The sequence below is a fragment of the Pleuronectes platessa genome, chromosome 3, assembly GCF_947347685.1.
Source record: "Pleuronectes platessa chromosome 3, fPlePla1.1, whole genome shotgun sequence".
Classification (NCBI taxonomy): Eukaryota; Metazoa; Chordata; class Actinopteri; order Pleuronectiformes; family Pleuronectidae; genus Pleuronectes; species Pleuronectes platessa.
In genome coordinates, this window is record NC_070628.1 from 13,964,458 (window position 1) to 13,983,774 (window position 19,317).

The 19,317-nt window shown below is 43.4% G+C and overlaps 1 protein-coding gene across 6 annotated transcripts in view; it reads left to right on the plus strand.

The window, feature by feature from the left end:
• Window positions 1-19,317, plus strand: part of pax5 (paired box 5) — a 53,073-nt gene that overhangs the window by 2,176 nt on the left and 31,580 nt on the right. For 3 of the 6 annotated variants that reach the window (XM_053417985.1, XM_053417984.1, XM_053417982.1), the window contains 3 exons: window positions 12,407-12,572; window positions 16,226-16,423; window positions 17,276-17,337. In XM_053417985.1, the coding sequence (XP_053273960.1) occupies window positions 12,407-12,572; window positions 16,226-16,423; window positions 17,276-17,337 (426 nt within the window). Of the gene's footprint in view, window positions 1-3,431; window positions 4,592-12,406; window positions 12,616-16,225; window positions 16,424-17,275; window positions 17,338-19,317 lie in introns of those variants that run through there. The other 3 variants (XM_053417986.1, XM_053417983.1, XM_053417987.1) reach the window with 3 other exon arrangements.

Genomic DNA, 19,317 nt, shown 5'->3' on the forward strand with positions numbered 1-19,317 from the left:
TATCTGATTATCTATAGTCGTTGGCAGATCAGAAACCAATAAAAGCAACGCGCCACTGAGAGGTGGAGGATGCAGGAGACAGAGGAGGGAGGGGAGGAAGAGGGCGAGAGGGATGACCTCACATGCCATATAGCCTACATTCATTCTGACCTCAGGAGCCCGATCCTATAACGCAGAGCCTGGTGCTCCGCGGGCTGACAGTTGACAGACTGCTCTTTACTTGCGTTATCACCGCGCCAAATGATTACAAATATGTCCGTGTGATTACAGGCCTGTGAGTGGGAGAGCCACGCAGCCAGCGTGCGCTCACCTGCTCGCGTGCGTGTCCACGATGGTTCACTCTCAACACGATATACTTTATTTATTAGTTACGACGTTTATATAAGCGAACCAAAAAAAACTTAAGAAGAGATACGGGGGCTTTCTCATTATGTTTACAGTCAGCGGGCGTGTAATAAACGAGCTGGTGGAGTTAACATGCGCTATTAATTTTTCATTGCTTTTTTGTTTCGAGGCTCGGGAGCCCAAAAAAAAACTAAAGAAGCAAAACAGCCGAAGCTTTCACGGAGGATGGAGGGAAAGAGGAAAAAAGAGATTGGGAGGGAAAGAAAGATGGAGCACCTCAACATCAGCAACAACAACACTGCCTCCAATTTGCCTCCAAATCATTATCACGATTCCAACGCATTGTTACTAATGTTTTAAAAGAAAGTATAAACACACACACACACACACACACACACACACACACACACACACACATACACACAGCCTTTCTCCCGCTCTCCACCCTCACGTCCTCCCCCATTTGCAGCACTGCAGAGGTAATGAAATATGGTAATGGCTTTGGACCCCCGGATTAAAGTCGTCCCACCCTGATGGAAGTTTTCCTCAAATTTCCAACCCTAAAGCAACAACAATTTGTATACATGATTGATTGTGTTTGGATTTTTTAATTGCTCGTGTATTTAATTTGCAAATCGTGGAAACAAGGGCGCGCGGCTGCAATTGACTTCTGTGGCAAGGAGGAGCTCTCGCTTCTGTATCTGCATAAATAAAACCAGAATCTGACTGCACAAGGAGAACGAAAACAAAGAAAGCGAAAAAACTAAACAATAAAAACTCAATTCTACAATTTTAAATGTTCCTGCTTTTGACGTAGAGTCTCTGTTTAAAGATCTCAATAGCCAATTTGCATTTCTTTCAAGAAATCTTTCAAGAAAAAATTTATATGAATCTTTATTTGGGATCATGCATAAAAAAGACAGAAAGCATCCAACACATTTCCCATTTAGCTTATTTCCTAGCAGCGGTGTCTCTCGCAGTCATTGCCATTGTGAATATTCACCAAATGTGGCCTAAATTCAGGCCCGGTGTCTTTGGCGCATGATCCAACTCTGTATAACCCAGTGTCTGTTTCTTAAGCACTTCTGGGCTTTCTGTTGCATTGTTGTTTTTGTGGGGGTAATTAAAAAAAATATATAAAAACAGAAAAAATCAATCTAGTTAGCTGTCTGTCAGATTTGTATGAAGCCCAATTCATGAATACTCAAGAAACAGATGTGAAATATGAATGAGGATTAGTGCGGATGCTTCGAGGTGTACTTTACTGTCAGTGGATTAAAGAGCAGGGACGTGGAGTCAGTGAAGATTCATGAAGCCATATTTAGTGTTGAGATGTGGGTTGAGAAATGGAGTGGATCGTTTAACAGCCAAAACACCACACATGCACTGATTCTGTGTTTCTATATGTTTAACCCACGGTTTGGAGTCTTCTCCTTTGGCCTCATGAGTCAAAATGTGTTGCTGGTAAAGTTTATGTACGTGTACGTGTTCGTGTGTGTGTGTATCCGTGTGCACATGCGTGTGCGTAAGTGCATGTGGCCCCAAGGTTGAACGCCCCCTTGTGGTTCGTTCAGCAAACATCCACACAGATGTGTGAGACAGAGAGCAGATCTCAAACCTTCCAGTTTTCTGAGATGAATTGAAAAAGAAAATAAAGACTGAAGTAAGTGTGAGTGTTTCTTTCGGTGAAGTCAGCCCGACAGCCTGAATACACCTGTTGCATTCGGATTAAAGACATTGAGCCAGTCCACGAGTCTGAAGGCAGAAACGCTCCCTGTGAAAGGAAACCAATAATGCAAAGCGAGAAATCCTGGCTAAAAATCAAAAATTAAATTAGCTCAATAATATCATACATTGACCTTTTCAGGATCAGATGCATTGCCTTGAGGTACGTCAAGCCTGTTGGTCTGTTGAGGATGAAAACAGGGTAGAGTAAAGTGAATATTGTTGTTGTTCATTAGTGTGCTAGTGTACATCACAGCTTCCTAAATGGAACTATAAGTAGGGGGGGTATGGGTATAAGAATCAGGTGATTATTTCTGTCCTGTAATGGCTCCAAACGTGTTGGATGCGAGGCGTAAACACTGAGGAACAAAAATGATTAAATGTCTGAAAAGAGGAAGAAGGGAAATAACACACTTTTTTTTAATTTGGCTCATGCTTTAGGCTATTTGCGTGGTTAATATTACAGGGGCGAGGCTGAGATATGCCCTCTGAAATCAGGTGGGACGATAGATGTATTGAACCCCCCCTCCCTCGGTCTCTCTCTCTCAGTTTGGAGTGTGAATGCGGAGCTCGCCAATTGCATTTCATTAAAATCACATCCGCTCGGATCCGCAATCAATTAGGTAATGAGCGGGAATGCATGTTTCATGTGTCTCCTCTCGGTTCTTCCTCGGAGCTAAACATTCATATAACTATGTGTCGGATGCAGAGCCAATTGTTGACAGCTCTCACTCCTGCAGGCCCACGAAGACAAGAGAGGAATACACACCTTCCGTTCTCTGAGTGAAAAGGCAACTAAAATGTGTTTTACTAAAACACTCCATGCCTTTAAAATCCATCTTTTTCGTTTATATATTATAACTTCTATTTGTCTAATCTACCTAATCAAGAAAAAAAATATAATTTTTCTTTGAGTTACTGAGCATCCCCTCCTTTTATAAAACCTTGCTGCAACTAAGCCTCATTTTAGGTAATACTCGATTAATTATCCATTTAATATTGACATGAATAAATTGAGCGCAAACGGGTATAAAGGCATTAGCTTTTTTACTTGGTTAATTGAAATTAAACATATGATCATCCACTCCCCGCTGTCGCACCGCCGCGCCTCCCCCATTGGTGGACGGACAATGCGTGCGGGGCGTCATTGGCCCACGGGATTCGCAGCAGCCTATCGCCGTCGCCCCCCGCCCGGCTCTAGCAGGGGCTGGCGGTGACGTGGCGGCGGCGCTCGCCTCCTGATTGGCTGAGCTTGACGTGAATGACGGGCAGCTGGCCGGCGCGTGGAGCTTAGGGTTCCAGGGGGCTGGGAGCGCGGGCGCTGTCCGCACGAGAGCAGGTCCTGAAACGCGGCGTGTGCGCCACCGAGGACGCGTCAGGGCGCAGGCAGCTGAGTTGAAGAAGCGCGTGTGTGTGCGCAAATCGATCGGTGTTCCCTGGCGTGACCGCGGAGGAAAGTCGCCTCTGAATCTGGACGGGACTGTTTTCCTTTCCGGCGCGAAGAAATTCTGTCTCCAAACTCCCGGACAAGCCGAGGAGAGTCCTGTGGCTGCGCGCGTGCGTCTAGACGAGGAGAGGAGAGAGAGCCGAGGATAACAACTCTCCACGCAGCCTCTGCTCCTATAAAGCACAATCCTATACAAGCGTATTTTCCCCTTGCATTTCTATTCGTTTCTTACTCTGGCACGGTGGATATGGGACTTCAAGATGTGAGCGCTCCCTCGCTTCACTGATGGGAGATTTATCAAGTGTCAGTGTGAGAGCGGCAGCCGAGGACGATGTGCGCGAATAACCTGAAGGAAGACCAAACAGAGAAGCGAGGATCTGTAACGAATATTTCTGTTGCTTAAAAAAAATTGGGATTTTTTTTTTCCTGCAATTGTTTTTGAGTTTTCTAAAACATATTGTTGGACAGACTGAAAGGAGAAACTTCACCCCCCACCCCCCTCACCCCACACACACCAACATCACAGTTCAGGGGGTCACAGCCAACGGACCGAGAAGGAGACAGAGAGGAGGGCTATACTTATAAAAAAAAAAGAAAATTGCGTGCATGCATATCTTTTTCAATTCTTTTTATTTTTGCAGAACTTTTACATTTTTACATGCCTGGACTGGTACAATGAGCCCCATCGCTGTCTCTTCCCTCCGCTGGTTGTGTGGACACCGGGACAGAGCAGCTTTGGTGTCCCGACCCCAGGAGGAGGGAGCCCGGCACTGATGCGTATTTTTGACGCCGTCCACCCACAAACCTCCCGTTTTATTTCGAGATAAAGTCGCCGGTGAGCAGCGTCACCCAGTCCCTCACCTGAAGCTTCATATTTTGGGGTAATCAATCCAGAAAAGAAAAGTTGAATATCTTTTGAAGGGGGCCGGTCGCCTGCCTCTTTCTCTGCAACGGAGGTCAGGGTCTGCGGGCCGTCCGGTGGTATTTTAACTGCCCTCCCATCTTACTGGGGCCCTGCAGCCAGTTCAATGATGGAGATTCACTGTAAGCACGACCCGTTTGCGGCAATGCACAGTAAGTTTAAGTGTTTATAATTTCCTCAATCTGCATGTTCCCTGAACTCAACCAGCCCCCTGACCAGCGACTCTGCTAGTGCGCATTTTGTAGGAATAACAGTGTGTTGCAGCATTTAAAGCTGCAACACACGCTCCACAAAGAAAACAAAAAAATAGACTACATCCCTCCTCTAATTCTTAAAGTATTTTTAATTTAGTTAATTAATTAATTTATCTGCATTTAATCTGCAGCAGCGTTAAAACATTGCGCCCATTATTTGTGCGCATTAAATCCTGTTCTTAATATTCGATAATTTAAATAAAGAGTCTGTTATTTATTAGAACATATTTCGAAACAGATTAAGTTATGTGGAAGTACTTTGTCGTGCAAATTAACGATCTCTTCTGGCATTGGTACGAAAAATATTAATTCATTTTTGCAGTGTTCGAAATTTGGTTGAATTCGAAAATGAAAGCCTCAATTACGTTGTGAGTTATGATCGTATAATTTTCGATTCTTCGTTCCACTTAATGTTCTTAAACGTCTTCTCTCTCGTCTCTTGCATTATTCAATAAATGTGCACGTGTCGAACAGATGTAAATTTGACAGAATTACTTGTGGAGCTGAGCTGATTTTATTTTAAATTGTGAAATGCATTGCAATGCTACCGGACTGCATTCTCTCTTATGTGTTGTGTGTTGTCGGTCTGCTGTGTTTTCCTGTTTGAAGGAGAGAGAGGGGCGCAGGGGTCAGAGAGAGAGAGGGGGAGAGAGGGAGTGGGGGAGCGAGAGAGGTTGGGTTAACAAAGCATGACTAAAAGCTGAACTTGATCCACAAACAGCGGCGGTGTTTGTGCACATAACCAGGTTTAGACAGACATATACACATGCACAGGTGCAGGAGCGGAGCTGCCCGGGTCTTATAATAATAACAAGGTGAGACTCTGTTGATCCCCCGCAGGGAAATTCTCCTTTCACTGCCCAGCAGGACACACACACACACACACACACACACACACACACACACACACACACACACACACACACACACACACACACACACACGGGTCTGGCCTCGCAGCATGTCACCACCGCTGCAGCGTCTTGCTCAAGGGCACTACTTCAGCAGAGCAGGTGCTTGGGGGACGTATGTGGCAGCAAATATAAATGGATGTGTAGGACACACACTCACTCTCTCTCTCTCAGACACACACACACACACACACACACACGCACACACACTTGGTCAGTCAGTCGTGACATGGCGGGACCTGCTTTGTTTTTTCAGTCCACTCTCCCTCCCCAGTTACCATCTCTCTCTCTCTCTCTCTCTCTCTCTCTCTCTCTCTCTCTCTCTCTCTCTCTCTCTCTCTCTCTCTCTCTCTCTCTCTCTCTCTCTCTCTCAGTTCAGACAAGTGCAACTATTCTGCATGAAAGTTCATATAAATAATGAAAGAATAATTAAGACATTTATTTTCTATTTATTTCCATGAGCACAAACACGCTAAACGTTAAAGGAAAGCCACAAAACAACATTGACCTGTTAATATATCCCCACATTTAATTTCTGAAATATCATATTTTCGTTATAATAATCTCCTGTTTGGATGGAATATAGGTCACAAAAATAATATGACAAAAATGAATCGATTTCCATGCACTTTCAACAATACACTTACTTTATATGGCTTAAAAACGTGTCATAACTGTTTATAATGCCTCCACTAAAAAAGCCACCTAAACCGTCCTGCAGTATTTGAGCAGATTATCCAGTCGCCCACTTGTTTTACTGCAGTTTAGTCTCGCCGAAGAATTACAGGTGTTGTGTGACTGACAGAGGTTCCCACGGTGCGTTAACCAGCGGGAGAAGAAGAAGTCAAATAACTGATTCAAAAGCTAGAACGAATCAGGTTTCCTCTTCTTCTTCTTCTTCTCCTTCTTCTTCTCTGTCGCTTCACCAAAGCCAATGATCCGCAGTGCTGACGGTCAGAGCGCAGCTAAAGTTATATATGTCAGAGCCAGGAGACGCTTTAAGACGATTACACCCGAAAAATGTCAAGGGAGAGAGGGGGAGGAGGGAGGGGCAGAGAGGGGGGGGCGACAGAGAGTGAGAGCGAGAGAGAGAGAGAGAGACAGAGAGAGAGAGAGAGAGAGAGAGAGAGAGAGAGAGAGAGAGCGAGAGAAACAGAGAGAAAGAGATTGGGATGAGTTGACTGCGATGGAAATTTTAGGCCATGTGTGTGTTCCTTTCTGTGCGCGTGTGTGCGTGAACTCCCCCTAAACCCTGAACGCTAGGTCCTGTTTTTATTTTAGTTGTTTTGTTCATCATTTAAAAGTTGTTCTAATCCCCCCATCTCTCTCTCTCTGTATATATATATATTCCTTTTCATACATATATATAAATATATATTTATGTTTAAATATATATTTATATTATTCATATCCTTGGTGAAACACCGTGACTGTTGGGTTTTAACTTTGCTGACTCTGGAGCGTGTTTCATGGTTGCATGGCCTATTAGGACGGACAATAATATAAAGGATGGCAGAGATGTTTTAAAATCTATAGCAAGTAATTGTGATGATAATGAGCTGAATTTCATAATCACGTATTGTAATGGTAATAGTAATGTTGAATAATAAGGAGAGGCTGCTGGGGCCTATACCTAGTGCATGGTCCACTCCTGGGTTCGCCTAAGTAGAAGAAAGAGGAAATAAACTCTGAGAATTAAATACAGGCTGGATACAGACAAAAAAAAAAGAAAGATTTCCATATAACTTTGTCTCCTGAAAATATGCAAGTAAAGATATATACATTGAGGCAGTTGTCATTGATTCGTTTTGTCCTCAAATATTATTTTAATCAAAGCCTTTAATCGTTTTAAACAAACTTTGAAACGAATGAAATTAATCGTTTATTTACATGTTTTTTTTTGTTCCACTTCGCCAACAAAATAGCAATTATTCCACATTTCAGGATGAACTAACGCTATAGGTCGGAATTCGGCTGCGGGCACATCTCAGAGATCTATTCATTGTTTGCTGAAGGAAATGTGCTTCATCTGTATTCTAGCGGCCGAGTTCCCAAACAGGGTTTCAGCCAAAAGTCATTTCTACTTCCCCTTTTCTTTGTTATTTATTTTACACAGAAATAGAGAGAGAGAGAGAGACAGAGAGAGAGAGAAGAGAAAGAAGCGGTGGCGTTTTGTCGCGATTTCTCTTTTTAGCTTTATTTTTGAGTCGTCAGGCCGTGACGAGGCAGATGAGAGATGCGAGACGGAGAGAGAGAGGGAGAGAGAGAGACATAGAGGAATGTAGACGGACAGAGAGCCTAATGGACCTTATTTTCTGGATGGGGGAGCTCCAATATATTCTGCTTTATCTCTGTATTTTTTCCTCCCGGAAACAGTGAATCAATCAAACATTTAAGGAGGTGCTGGGCTCTTAAGTCAGCTCCTATAAAGGCTAAATAAATAAAATACAACTGGGATGCATAATGGCCCCTGCTCCTGTGGCTGCCTCTGTCCCTCACTGAGTTGCTTTCTCCAGGATGAAATTGAAGCTGCCACCTCTGCCAACACTTTGCCCCTCTCTGGAGACTGTATAGTTGCAGTGCTTGTAGAAATACACTTAAAAGCCAAGATTACCCCCCCCCCCCCCCCTACCTAATTTGGCAAAAATCTTTGTATCTAATTTGCAACGAAACGTCCCAAGCTGGCTGGTGTTCATCGAATTGTGATGAGTTACTGGAGCCCTGTCACTAAAGCTGTGAGGGAACGTCAGTCCTGCATTCTTCATGCACATTCTTCATTCTTCATATTTTGGGCCTCTGACCACAATAAATACTATTTCTCTTAAAATGCAAAGTAATTCTAGGTACATTTAAGCATTGATAGAGAACTGCAACATCTGTTCCTCTCATGACTAATATTACAGCTGCGCCTTGAAAAATGAGGAGTTAAGCCACCTATTCAGAGAATTACAGAGAACGATAGACAAACGTATATAGAATGTTTGCGTTTGTCCCTATCAGTATGTATGGGCTTGGAAAATAAAATTCAAGCACATAATCCCCCATAGTGGTCTATACCCCAAGAATGGCGAGAGCCCGGACGTCTAATGCCAACAGTAAACACACAGATAAGTAAATAAATAGTTATCTGGGGGGTTTTGTGGGTCACAAGTCATTCCTCTCCACCTCTGTACAAAGCAAGGCGTATTTTATGCCCTGGCCCAGATAGGAAGGGTGAAAAGAACCATTTCATTTACTCTTATCTGAGAAAGAGAGAGAGAGGGAGACAGAGGGAGAGAGGGAGAGAGAGAGAGAGGGTCGTCTCTGCAGATATACCTGTGGCGAGGAGGACGTAGCACAGTAGGCTTCTATAAACGACCCTGCAGAAACTGTGCTTTTTATTCAGGGGAGCAGGCGGCGAAGGTTTCAACAAATAATAATAAAGAGAGGAGGGGAGGAATAATGCCTTTTTACAACCATGCAGAGCATTCACAGCTTTCACAGCCAGCGGACGAGTGTGTTAAAGACTTGAATTTGGCCATGTAGGTCAGAACGCTCATTCTTGCTTTGAGGAATATCTGACAATGTGTGTGTGTGTGTGTGTGTGTGTGTGTGTGTGTGTGTGTGTGTGTTTGTGTGTGACAGTTATTGCTTTGCATGTCAGAAGCCAGAGGGACAATATGATCATCAGGGTTCTAGCTAAACACAGGAATAAATCACACTAAATCACTGGATTACTCTTTTATTTCTCATTAAACACACACACACACCCACAACCACCCACCCACACACACACACACACACACACACACATACACACTCACACACATACAAAAACGCACACACACACAGACCCTTACACACTGGTGGTGCACATGCTGACCCAGGAGTTAGTAAGTGCTGAACCTGAACCACAGCATCTCCAGTCTATAGCTGGAGATCTTCCCATCTCTCTGTGTGTTTATGATCATCTATCTCAACTTTTCATTAAAAGTACAGGATTTGTACGGGTACATCAGAGAAACTGTGGATTTAAGCAGAGGTGGAGTGGAATAAACCTGAGTATCTGCGGTGAATCGAGAGACAGAGACATTCTGCATAAAATTGTGTTTTGTGATAAATAAAATTGCCATAACTCAGTCTTCATGCACCCATTAGTAGATCCTTCTCACAGACTTCTTACTGAGGTATTTCAGACAGCAGGCACGGAACAAAGATCTGCAGTCACATGACTTGTGGTTTTTCAAGTAGACACATGGCACACAGTAGAGTGCACGTCTCCACTGAGGCCCAACAGTCACCTTCATTCAATCTAACGGCACCCAATTTCACACACTCATGGATACAAGTTTTTATCAAGATCCATGAATTATTCCCTAAAAAATCTTCAAAGATTAAATGATGTTAAAGAAATTGGGGAAAATGTCCCCCCTGGATCTCTTCACTACAATGTTCGGAGTTCCTCCCTGATCCACATCGGAGTTACCAGCAAGTTTTGTGACAAATGCCCTCGTAGTTACTGTGTACTACTCCTAACCCTAACCCTAACCCTGACTTAATGACAAACAAATGCGCATGAAGATATTACCTCGAAGTGAATATAATCTGTCCAGCTGCTTCACTGTATTGAAACTCAGGTTTTTGTATTTCAAATGAATGATTTTGTGCACTAAAGGACAACTGTGCAGCATACATGTTGTTACATGTGCATTACTGTCCAATAGAAGCAGGAAGGGCATAGTCTAATATTAACATTTAGAGTATTACTTAAAAAGAAATCTTCATTCTAACTCATCAACAAATGTTTCGCTGATTGTCAGTGCCAACTTCTTATTAAAGAGACACAAAAAAAACCAGACAAATAACGGTTTAAGTGAAGTCAGAGATCAGGTTTCAAGAGTCAAATTGGCTGAATCCCCTTTAAAATCTAAAATACTGAAATGGAGGGTGAATACTTTTGACACAGCTAATGTAATAATGGTGTCTTTCCAGTTTGGTTGTTACCGTGCATGCCATTAAGTCTTTGAATCTGGGTTGAGCCCAGTTCACAGGGACCTGTCTGTTTATTGCTGCCTTTTGTAAAGAGCGGTTGCTTTTCAAATTGTAATGTCTGCACCAGGCACCTGTATAATGAAGCTTATTCTTAAATCCTAGAAGATAACAGGATGGAAGACAGGGACCAGACACACGGGCTGTTTGGGAATAGCTTTGTTTGATTTCACAGAATTCGACTTTCTGTATTTATTGTTCACGTGTTCTGTGTTCTGTGTGTGTGTGTGTGTGTGTGTGTTTGTTGGTGTATTTTATGCTGATGGTGAACGGAAGAGGACAGGGGGGCAGGTTCAGGGGACAGCTTTGTGTTTTAGGGGGTATCCCTGCTGGGGTAATGTGTTTAAAATCTATTACCCCCACAGCTAGGATTAGTATGTGTTTGTGTGTGTGTGTGTGTGTGTGTGTGTGTGTGTGTGTGTGTGTGTGTGTGTGTGTGTGTGTTCCCCTAAAGACGTAATCACTATGGTAATACAAAAGCCAGTGGATTATGTGGTGGTGAAATTCTGGTTGATTTATACTCTGCCTTTGGTGAGATACACATATACAGTGTGACCACATACGGGTTTTGAGAGGGAGAATTTATTTATTTTTATCCCAAAAAGTCTTCATTCTCTCTTTCTCTCTCAGATGTGCTGCATATTGGTGCCTAAATGCTTTTCACTGTGGCCTTTATAATGAAAAGTTCCTCATGAACCTCTCCCTGGTGCAGCCCACCTCTTGTCCACTTCATGTTTGTATGGCTCCACAACAGAGTAACGGAAAAAATATATCCCCATAGATCAACGTGCTTTGTTACAGTTTTATTTATTGTCCCTGCTCATTTGTTAAAAAAGGGAAGTTTGTCAATCAAGTTAACGGGAAACACATTTTCTGAGTCTTGTGGCTTAAGTAGTACAACCGCAGGATTTATACAGGGTATAACAATAATGAAACAACAAGTTATTAAACTATGTGATGATTCAGCTTTTCTGTTGCAGTTAATTCTGGTGCATATACCATATACTAGTCTTACTCTCTTTCATTCATTTCCTTATATACTTTCATCCCTTCATCCCTCAGGGGGAATATTAGTGGTGTCTTGCAGTAAAGGACCAGAGCAAGGCCGCGGTCAATAATTAATTGAAATCCCTTCATTTAGGATCTTAGCGTATATGCTATGCCCTGGGTGAAAATGGGCTAAGTTTGTACTTAAGTACTGTCCAACTGGTACTGTATAAAATGCCGAGCAAGACAAATCAGTTGCAGCAAAGAAATCACACTTATCTGACATTATTTGACTCTGCAGAGATACTGCTAGCTGAATAAAAGACGTTTTTTTGTCTGCTCTTTTAAAAACTAGAATTAAAATGAAATGAATGTTCAAAAAGAAGTGAATAAAAATACGTTCAGCTGTGACTCCAGTGAGCTGAGATACTGATGAGATGTCATCGAATAATCGTAATCATTAGAATCAGCCTAACTTTGATCATTTTGGAAAACGGGAAACATTTATGATTTGATCTGTCTTTCCAAATATCTTATTGCCTGAAAGACAAGGTCACTTGAGAGTTGATTAATATGTTGAGTCCTTTATTTTGATGGGCCTTGACACTTTGCCTGTTACACCAGTAGCTAAAGCCACAGTTGCTCGGTGCTGCATGTGGTCGCTCACGCTTGACTTTATCTACCTCCGCAAACTAATTTATATTCTGTCATTTTCCTTTCCCTCTAACTCATCTTTGAAATCATTCATGAACTTGATTACTTTAAAACTTTTCTCTCGTCTCTGCAGGGCATGGTGGCGTGAACCAGCTTGGAGGTGTGTTCGTAAACGGCAGGCCCCTCCCAGACGTCGTGCGACAGCGAATAGTGGAGCTAGCCCACCAAGGGGTTCGGCCCTGCGACATCTCACGCCAGCTCCGAGTCAGCCACGGATGTGTCAGCAAGATACTGGGCAGGTAACAAGCAACACCAGCTCCTGAATGAGGACATGGAGATGAGGTGACCCGACACGTCACAGCTCAGACAATTGGCTGTGACCCCGTCTTTCATGTACAATGTGTCTGAAGTGTGAGGCAGGGCAGCTTTGAAACATCTGCACCAAACATTTGCAACTCTGCACATCTGGCTCGTCCTTGAGTCCTTCAACTCAACATGTGTCAAACTGAGGCTCCTGCAACATGACACTCGTTCATTTAGTGTCAATCCCGTCATTGATTCAATCCCCTCAACATGCACGTTACTGCATCTCCCGGAACGGCCTGCCCTCGTTTCCCCTCACCTCTTATTTCTCTCTCTCTGTTCTCTGCTCTACATTTCCCCCCCTTTTCACCTTTCTCTCCGCTCCCTCTGTATCCTGTATTTCTCGTACTCACCCCCCCCCCCTTTTCTCCCTCTCTCTGTCCGTCGCTGCCTTTTCAAAGCTAAATTCAAGAGCAAATCCCTGCTCGTTCCGTCCCCCACAGAAGAAAGGGGCACAAAAGGGAAAAGATTCATCACTTTTTGGAATTAGCATCAAAATGAAAGTGGCACCATATTTCTGCAAACGCCCCCCCCCCCCCCCCTTAAAAAAAAGGACAGGGAGATGGAGAATGGGAGAAAGACAAGAACAAGGAACACAATCAAAAAAGGGAAAAGGCGTGTTAAAGAAGAAGAGTGCAGGAAAAAGGGAAAAAAAGAAAAGAATGAGAGACAGAGACCATTTGTGGGGACGGAGGGGAAGGATTAGCTACAGCGACCCTCAGCTATATCAAAAAATGTGTAGCTCATTGTTCTACCTCTCTTCTCTTTCTCTCCCTCTCTTCCTGTCGTTCTCTCTCTACCTCTCTCTCTCTCTCCCCCGTCCTGGCCGTTCAACTCACTGAAGCGTTACTGTGAGGGGGGAGGAGAGGGGATCGAGGGATGGAAGGAAGGAGGGAGGGTTGTTTTATCCTCTCCTCTCTGTCTCTCTGGTGCCAGCAGAACAAAAACACCAACTCTACCACCCTGTGTGTGTGTGTGCATGCATGCATGTGTGTGTGTGTGTGTGTGTGTGTGTGTGTGTGTGTGTGTGTGCATGTATTGGCTCATCGTCTTGCGGATATCAATAACCATGCTCGTTTATTCACCAATGATTCAGCTGTGAATAATTTAAATAGTTTTCCATTTGAAAATAGATTGTTTTTTCCTTTAGCAGTGTTTATACTCCAGCTGTGAATCGTCAAAATGTCCAACACACCCACATAGTGCAGCGCGCACGCACACCCACACTTAAAAGAAAGACAAGGAAACGCACATTTACAGGAAACACACATCTTCACGGAGGGGATTACTCTACCATACAGCACGGAGAGAGAGAGAGAGGGGGGGGGGGGGGTGCAGCAGGTTTAAGACTGACTGACAGCTTGCATCCACACACAGCATCCCCCCTTTTCTGCAAGCTGAGTAGCGCATTTGCTGTCCTCCCAACCCCTGCCCCCATGCCCCTTCTGCATGCAAATACATTCATGAAATAGCCATGGTGGACGCAGAACGCCTGAATCCGTGAGTGCGTGTGTTTGCTTTAGTGTGTGTGTGTGTGTGTGTGTGTGTGTGTGTGTGTGTGTGTGTGTATCTATGCCACCCTCCCCTTACCTCGGTGTCACAAAACGAAATTGCCAAAGAAAGCAACAATCATGCACAGGTCGAATCAGGTGTATTTACCTTTATGTTTATTCATATCAGTGACACAGTAACTCTATCTGCAGCCGGTTCTCGTGGCTCCAACTAGTAACGCCGGTCATATCAGACCTTTAGGTGAGTCCCACTGAGACCAGAGACCCAGTTTATGAGGGAGACCTGGTCAAACAGCAGCATAAAACTGTGCAGATATAACAAAATAAATCTGGCAAAATCAATCAAATTTATATGTATAACTATATACTATAAAGGAATCACAAATCACAATTTACTTCATAGGGTTTAACGAGGCGCAACACTCTCTCTACGTAACCTCGACCAGGGTGAGGAAAAAACTTTTTAACTGGGGGAAAATAGAAAAATCTCAGAGAGTTGCAAGTGAGGGGACTGTGATAGATGTTACATGTAACAGAGCACATACACAAAATGACAATATTTACAACATTCTTGAGAAAAAGCAGTGTCTTGCATAAATGGACCAAGAAGATTTCATTCTCCATTGACTCAACGCAGCTTTCCTTTACATCTCTGTCCAAGCATTTATGTTAAAGTCTATCTTAATACAACATCCATGAGTTAGAAAAATCTAGTGAGTATCTTCTAAAGTTTTAGTCTTTAGTGTGAAATCCCCTTTTTACTGTGACCCCCAGTCTTTTTCCTCGCTGAGCTCCAGCGGAGAGACATAGGATTTCATACTAAAAAGACTGTGACTGTAACCTATCCACTGAATTTGTTTGGTTTTACTATAGTTGAGTATATTTCTGCACAGAACAAGGGGTGTTTAACAACCCAATGATCACTTCATATGTATTTCAGTATTTCATTTTTTAAGACAGACGTAAATAAATGAGACACAGGGCAGGTGAATCATCTTTTACAAGATCAAGTGTGAGTGGAGGGGGGGAGGGGGGTGAGGGTTTTGAATTTAAGCCAGCATGAGGCGCTGAACGAAGTGGAAAGGTCATCGCTCCACCTCGAGAGCCAGGAGGGAAAACATTTGAGACCGAGTGGAACCATGTCCAAATCACCACCGGCAGGAGGGGAACGAAAGGGCCAGTAAAACAATAGAAAGGTGTTTTTTCCTTTAAATGTGCCAACTCTTTGTCCAACGTGACATCAGCAATGAAGTCAAGTCACTGAAGTCATGGTGAGATTACAGCAGGTGTGTTTCTCAGTATAAGAAGTAAAGATGATCAAATGACAGAAATGTGTCTCGGGTCCTTATTTTTAAAGGGTAAAGCTGAGTGACATAATAGATAATGCTTATTGTCTTAGTAAACTGTTCTTATCAAATAATCAAGACCAACAATTACAATCAGGAACTTTCTTAATACCCAAAGTTTGATGTGGTTCGATGGATCTGAGCTCCATCGATGTCCAAAAACAGTTAGAAGCCCATGGGTGACGGCTGAGGGACGACTTCCTTCATCACATTGAACATGGGCTCTTTAATTCATCCCCTCCTGCACACTCTCCTGTACTAGAGCTCTAAATGTGGATTGAAAACAGTTTAATATATCTTGAAACAACACTGGACAGTTTTGTTTTTTTAAAGGAAATTATTCTTATGACACTTTTGATTTGGATTTACAGGAATCAGGGTTTATTTGTTTCAGGGTAGCAATGACAGTTTTTGGATTTTAATTGATGAGGGATCAGATAGTGCTGTTAAAACAACAGCATCAGTGTGTGATCAACTGATCAGGTCACATTTAATGAATTTTTCAACTGCAACCTGAGAAAACTGCTGAGCTTTATCAAAAGTCAATAGTGTTGTTGCATTCGGGGATTATCACATTTTACTATTAAGATAATATTCAGACCAGTTTGAATCAGCCTGTGGGACTGGAAGCAATCCCGAATTAAAATGACAGCAGCACTTCAAGTATCACTGCAAGCTACTGTGTGGCTCCCCGGGACCAACGCTGACCATCTTCCATGCTTTGATTGGCAGGTACTATGAGACGGGCAGTATCCGCCCCGGGGTGATCGGGGGATCCAAACCAAAGGTTGCTACACCCAAAGTGGTCGACAAGATCGCCGATTACAAACGCCAAAACCCCACCATGTTTGCCTGGGAGATCCGGGACAGGCTCCTGGCCGAGAGAGTGTGCGACAACGACAGTGTCCCCAGCGTCAGCTCCATCAACAGGTATGCGGGTCTGCGTAATGTGTGTGTGTGTGTGTGTGTGTGTGTGTGTGTGATTTTGAATTTAGAGCAACAGGTACAGAGTGTAAGTAGAGCATGAGGAACTGAATCCTGTCTATGTGTGCGTGTGTGTGTGTGTGTGAGTGTGTTGGTGTGTGTGTCTGCCAGTGGAAAAGAGGCCCCAGTCTCCATATGTATGAAGTGGCTGCAGCTCAGTGGTTCAACACGATGGTACAATGACAACCCTTTCCCCTGAGCACAGAGGCAGAGAGAGAGAGGGAGGGATAGTGAAATAAGAGAGAGATGGAGTGAGCGCAAAGAGGGGCTGACAAAAGGGAGGGAAGGTGTGTGGGAGCAAAGGGAGAAATAGACACAGAAAGAAAGGGAAGAAAGGGGACGGGAGGAAAGGAAGAGAAGGAGAGGAAAAGGGGGGAGGAAGGGAAAAGAAAGGGAAGGAGAGAGGAAAAAAGGCTTGCATGAGCAGCCAAGCAGGAAGTGTGAGGCCCCTCTGCCATGTCAGCCTGCCTCAGCCACTTCACACACACACACACACACACACACACACACACACACACGCACACACACGCACACACACACAAAAACAAACACACACCCACACAGACACACACACACACACACACACACACACACACACACACAGTTTTGCGCTCCCACGATGGTCATGTTCTCTCTGTCACTCAGAATCCTCTCTCTCTCGCTCTCTCTCTCTCTCTCTCTCTCTCTCTCTCTCTCTCTCTCTCTCTCTCTCTCTCATTCTCTCTCTCTCTCTCTCATGCACACACACACACTCACGCTCACTTCACACACACTAACATCTCCTCTCTCCTCCTGCAGGATCATTCGGACTAAGGTTCAGCAGCCCGGCCAAACGGGCCCAGTGTCGGCTCACAGTTTAGGTAGGTCACTGCAATAAAATCCTGTTTCCAACTGTCAAAGCAAATTGTACCGAGCAGACGTGGTGTGAGCGTCTCAGGAGTGGAGTCCGTGTGCTCGACTGCATGTTGGAGAGGCATTGAAATTCTGCACCTTACAGCTCACAGCAGAAAGCCTGCATGGACACTGTGTGAGATGTTGCTGTGCCACAAAGTTCAGTGTTCGAATCCTCAAATCATCCAAATTAAAGCCAGGCAATGAGGGAAGTAGGATTTTTTTTCAGACCAGAAACAAGAGTTTTTTCCCCCCCGCCAGTGTTGCACTTCAACTGAGCTCTGTGTGACAGCACCCTTCAACCTTAGTTTTGTCTGTACAGTGGAGAGGTGACATGCAACTGAGGCGTCCTGCCCCACTCAGGGGACACGTCACATGGTCACAGCGTTTTTAAACCTGTACACAACAGAGGACACTCGACATAATGACAGTGCTCGAATAAAAATGATGAATTTAGCAATTAATGTTTCCGAGGGATGTTCTCCTCAAGCTTCAAACTGACACTGTGTTGTGAGTCCAGATGGTTTTTCTAACTTGTTAAGGAGCAATAATGCCGCCAAAGAAAGAAACTTTATTCAGAGCAACAATAATAAACATGAAGTCTGCTGTACAAGTCAGAGCATCTCAGCATGTCAACATATACATAACTTTTATATCACCAAAACACAAAATGTTACAGCGTCACGATTAATGGATCCACAAACCGCCTTCAAAGATCTAAAACAAAGTAATGCTCACTAAACGAATCTTATAAGAGATCATGATGTTCAGAACAAATCTGGATTATGAAGCTTGCAAATTCGCTGCCAGAGCCTCAGGGCTGAGAAAGGTTCTTCTTTCCTCTGCATCAGTTGGCTTTTGGTTTGAACATTTGAATGTAACAACTAAATCCCCTCATCAACTGCAACTGCCTTGAACTTGTGTTCAACCAGGGGTCCACAGGTACTGTAACCCTTAGTGGGTCATTTCAGCCATTTTTTTGTTTTCCCAACACAAAGTAGATTAAGTTAGTTAAAGTAAATAAACAACAATGGCAGTAACGTGTGATTCTCCCTCGAGAATGATAGAAATCCATAGCTGTGATCATAAAGTGACAATGTACACAATTAGTGTCACAATAATAATAATAAAAGTGATATTTTTAAATGGGATTTCAAAAAATCATAAGAAGAACAGAATCATTATAGTTATTTTTATTTAGTTCAATTTTAAAAATAAATGAATCCTCAACAAAATAATGGCAATAATATATGTTTTAACTATATGGCTAAAGACTACTTTTTATTCAATGAATACCTCTGAGTAAATAAATAGGAGCCTCTCTCTCTCCCTCGCTCCCTCCCTCACTTTGTCCTGCAGTGGATTGTGTTCCGGTGTCTCTCATATCTTCATAATCGCACATTGTCTATTAATCTAAATTAATTTCACACACACTGCTCCCTGACTCCTGCCTTTGACACACATTTAGCAGACACACACACACACACATAAACCCTCACACATTCACACCTACACCCGCTGAGAAACCCACACACACACACACACACAGACACACACGCTTTCACACTCACGCACACTTACAGATTACACAGATAAATGGGTCCCACTCCCAGGCGGAAAATTGAACATTTGGATTTGCAGAATAAAAGCGTTACGTCGTGATAAAAAAAAAAAAAAGACTGAAAAGAAAGAGAAAGGAAAATCAGATAATTGAAGTGCTAAATCAAGTGATGGGAAAAGGAGGGATATGCATTCATTATACTCTCCCTGTCGTTAGCAAAGGAGTAACGGCTGGAAAGAACCTTGATCCTCTGGTTTGTTGTCGTTTTCTCTTTTTTAATTTCCCCTTTTCGGTCTTGTCTTTCTGTGTTTGGGGGGTCTGCTGGGAGAGAGGATTAGGATGTCTGTCTCCACACCTTTCTGTCCCTCCGGGGATACCATACTGTCAC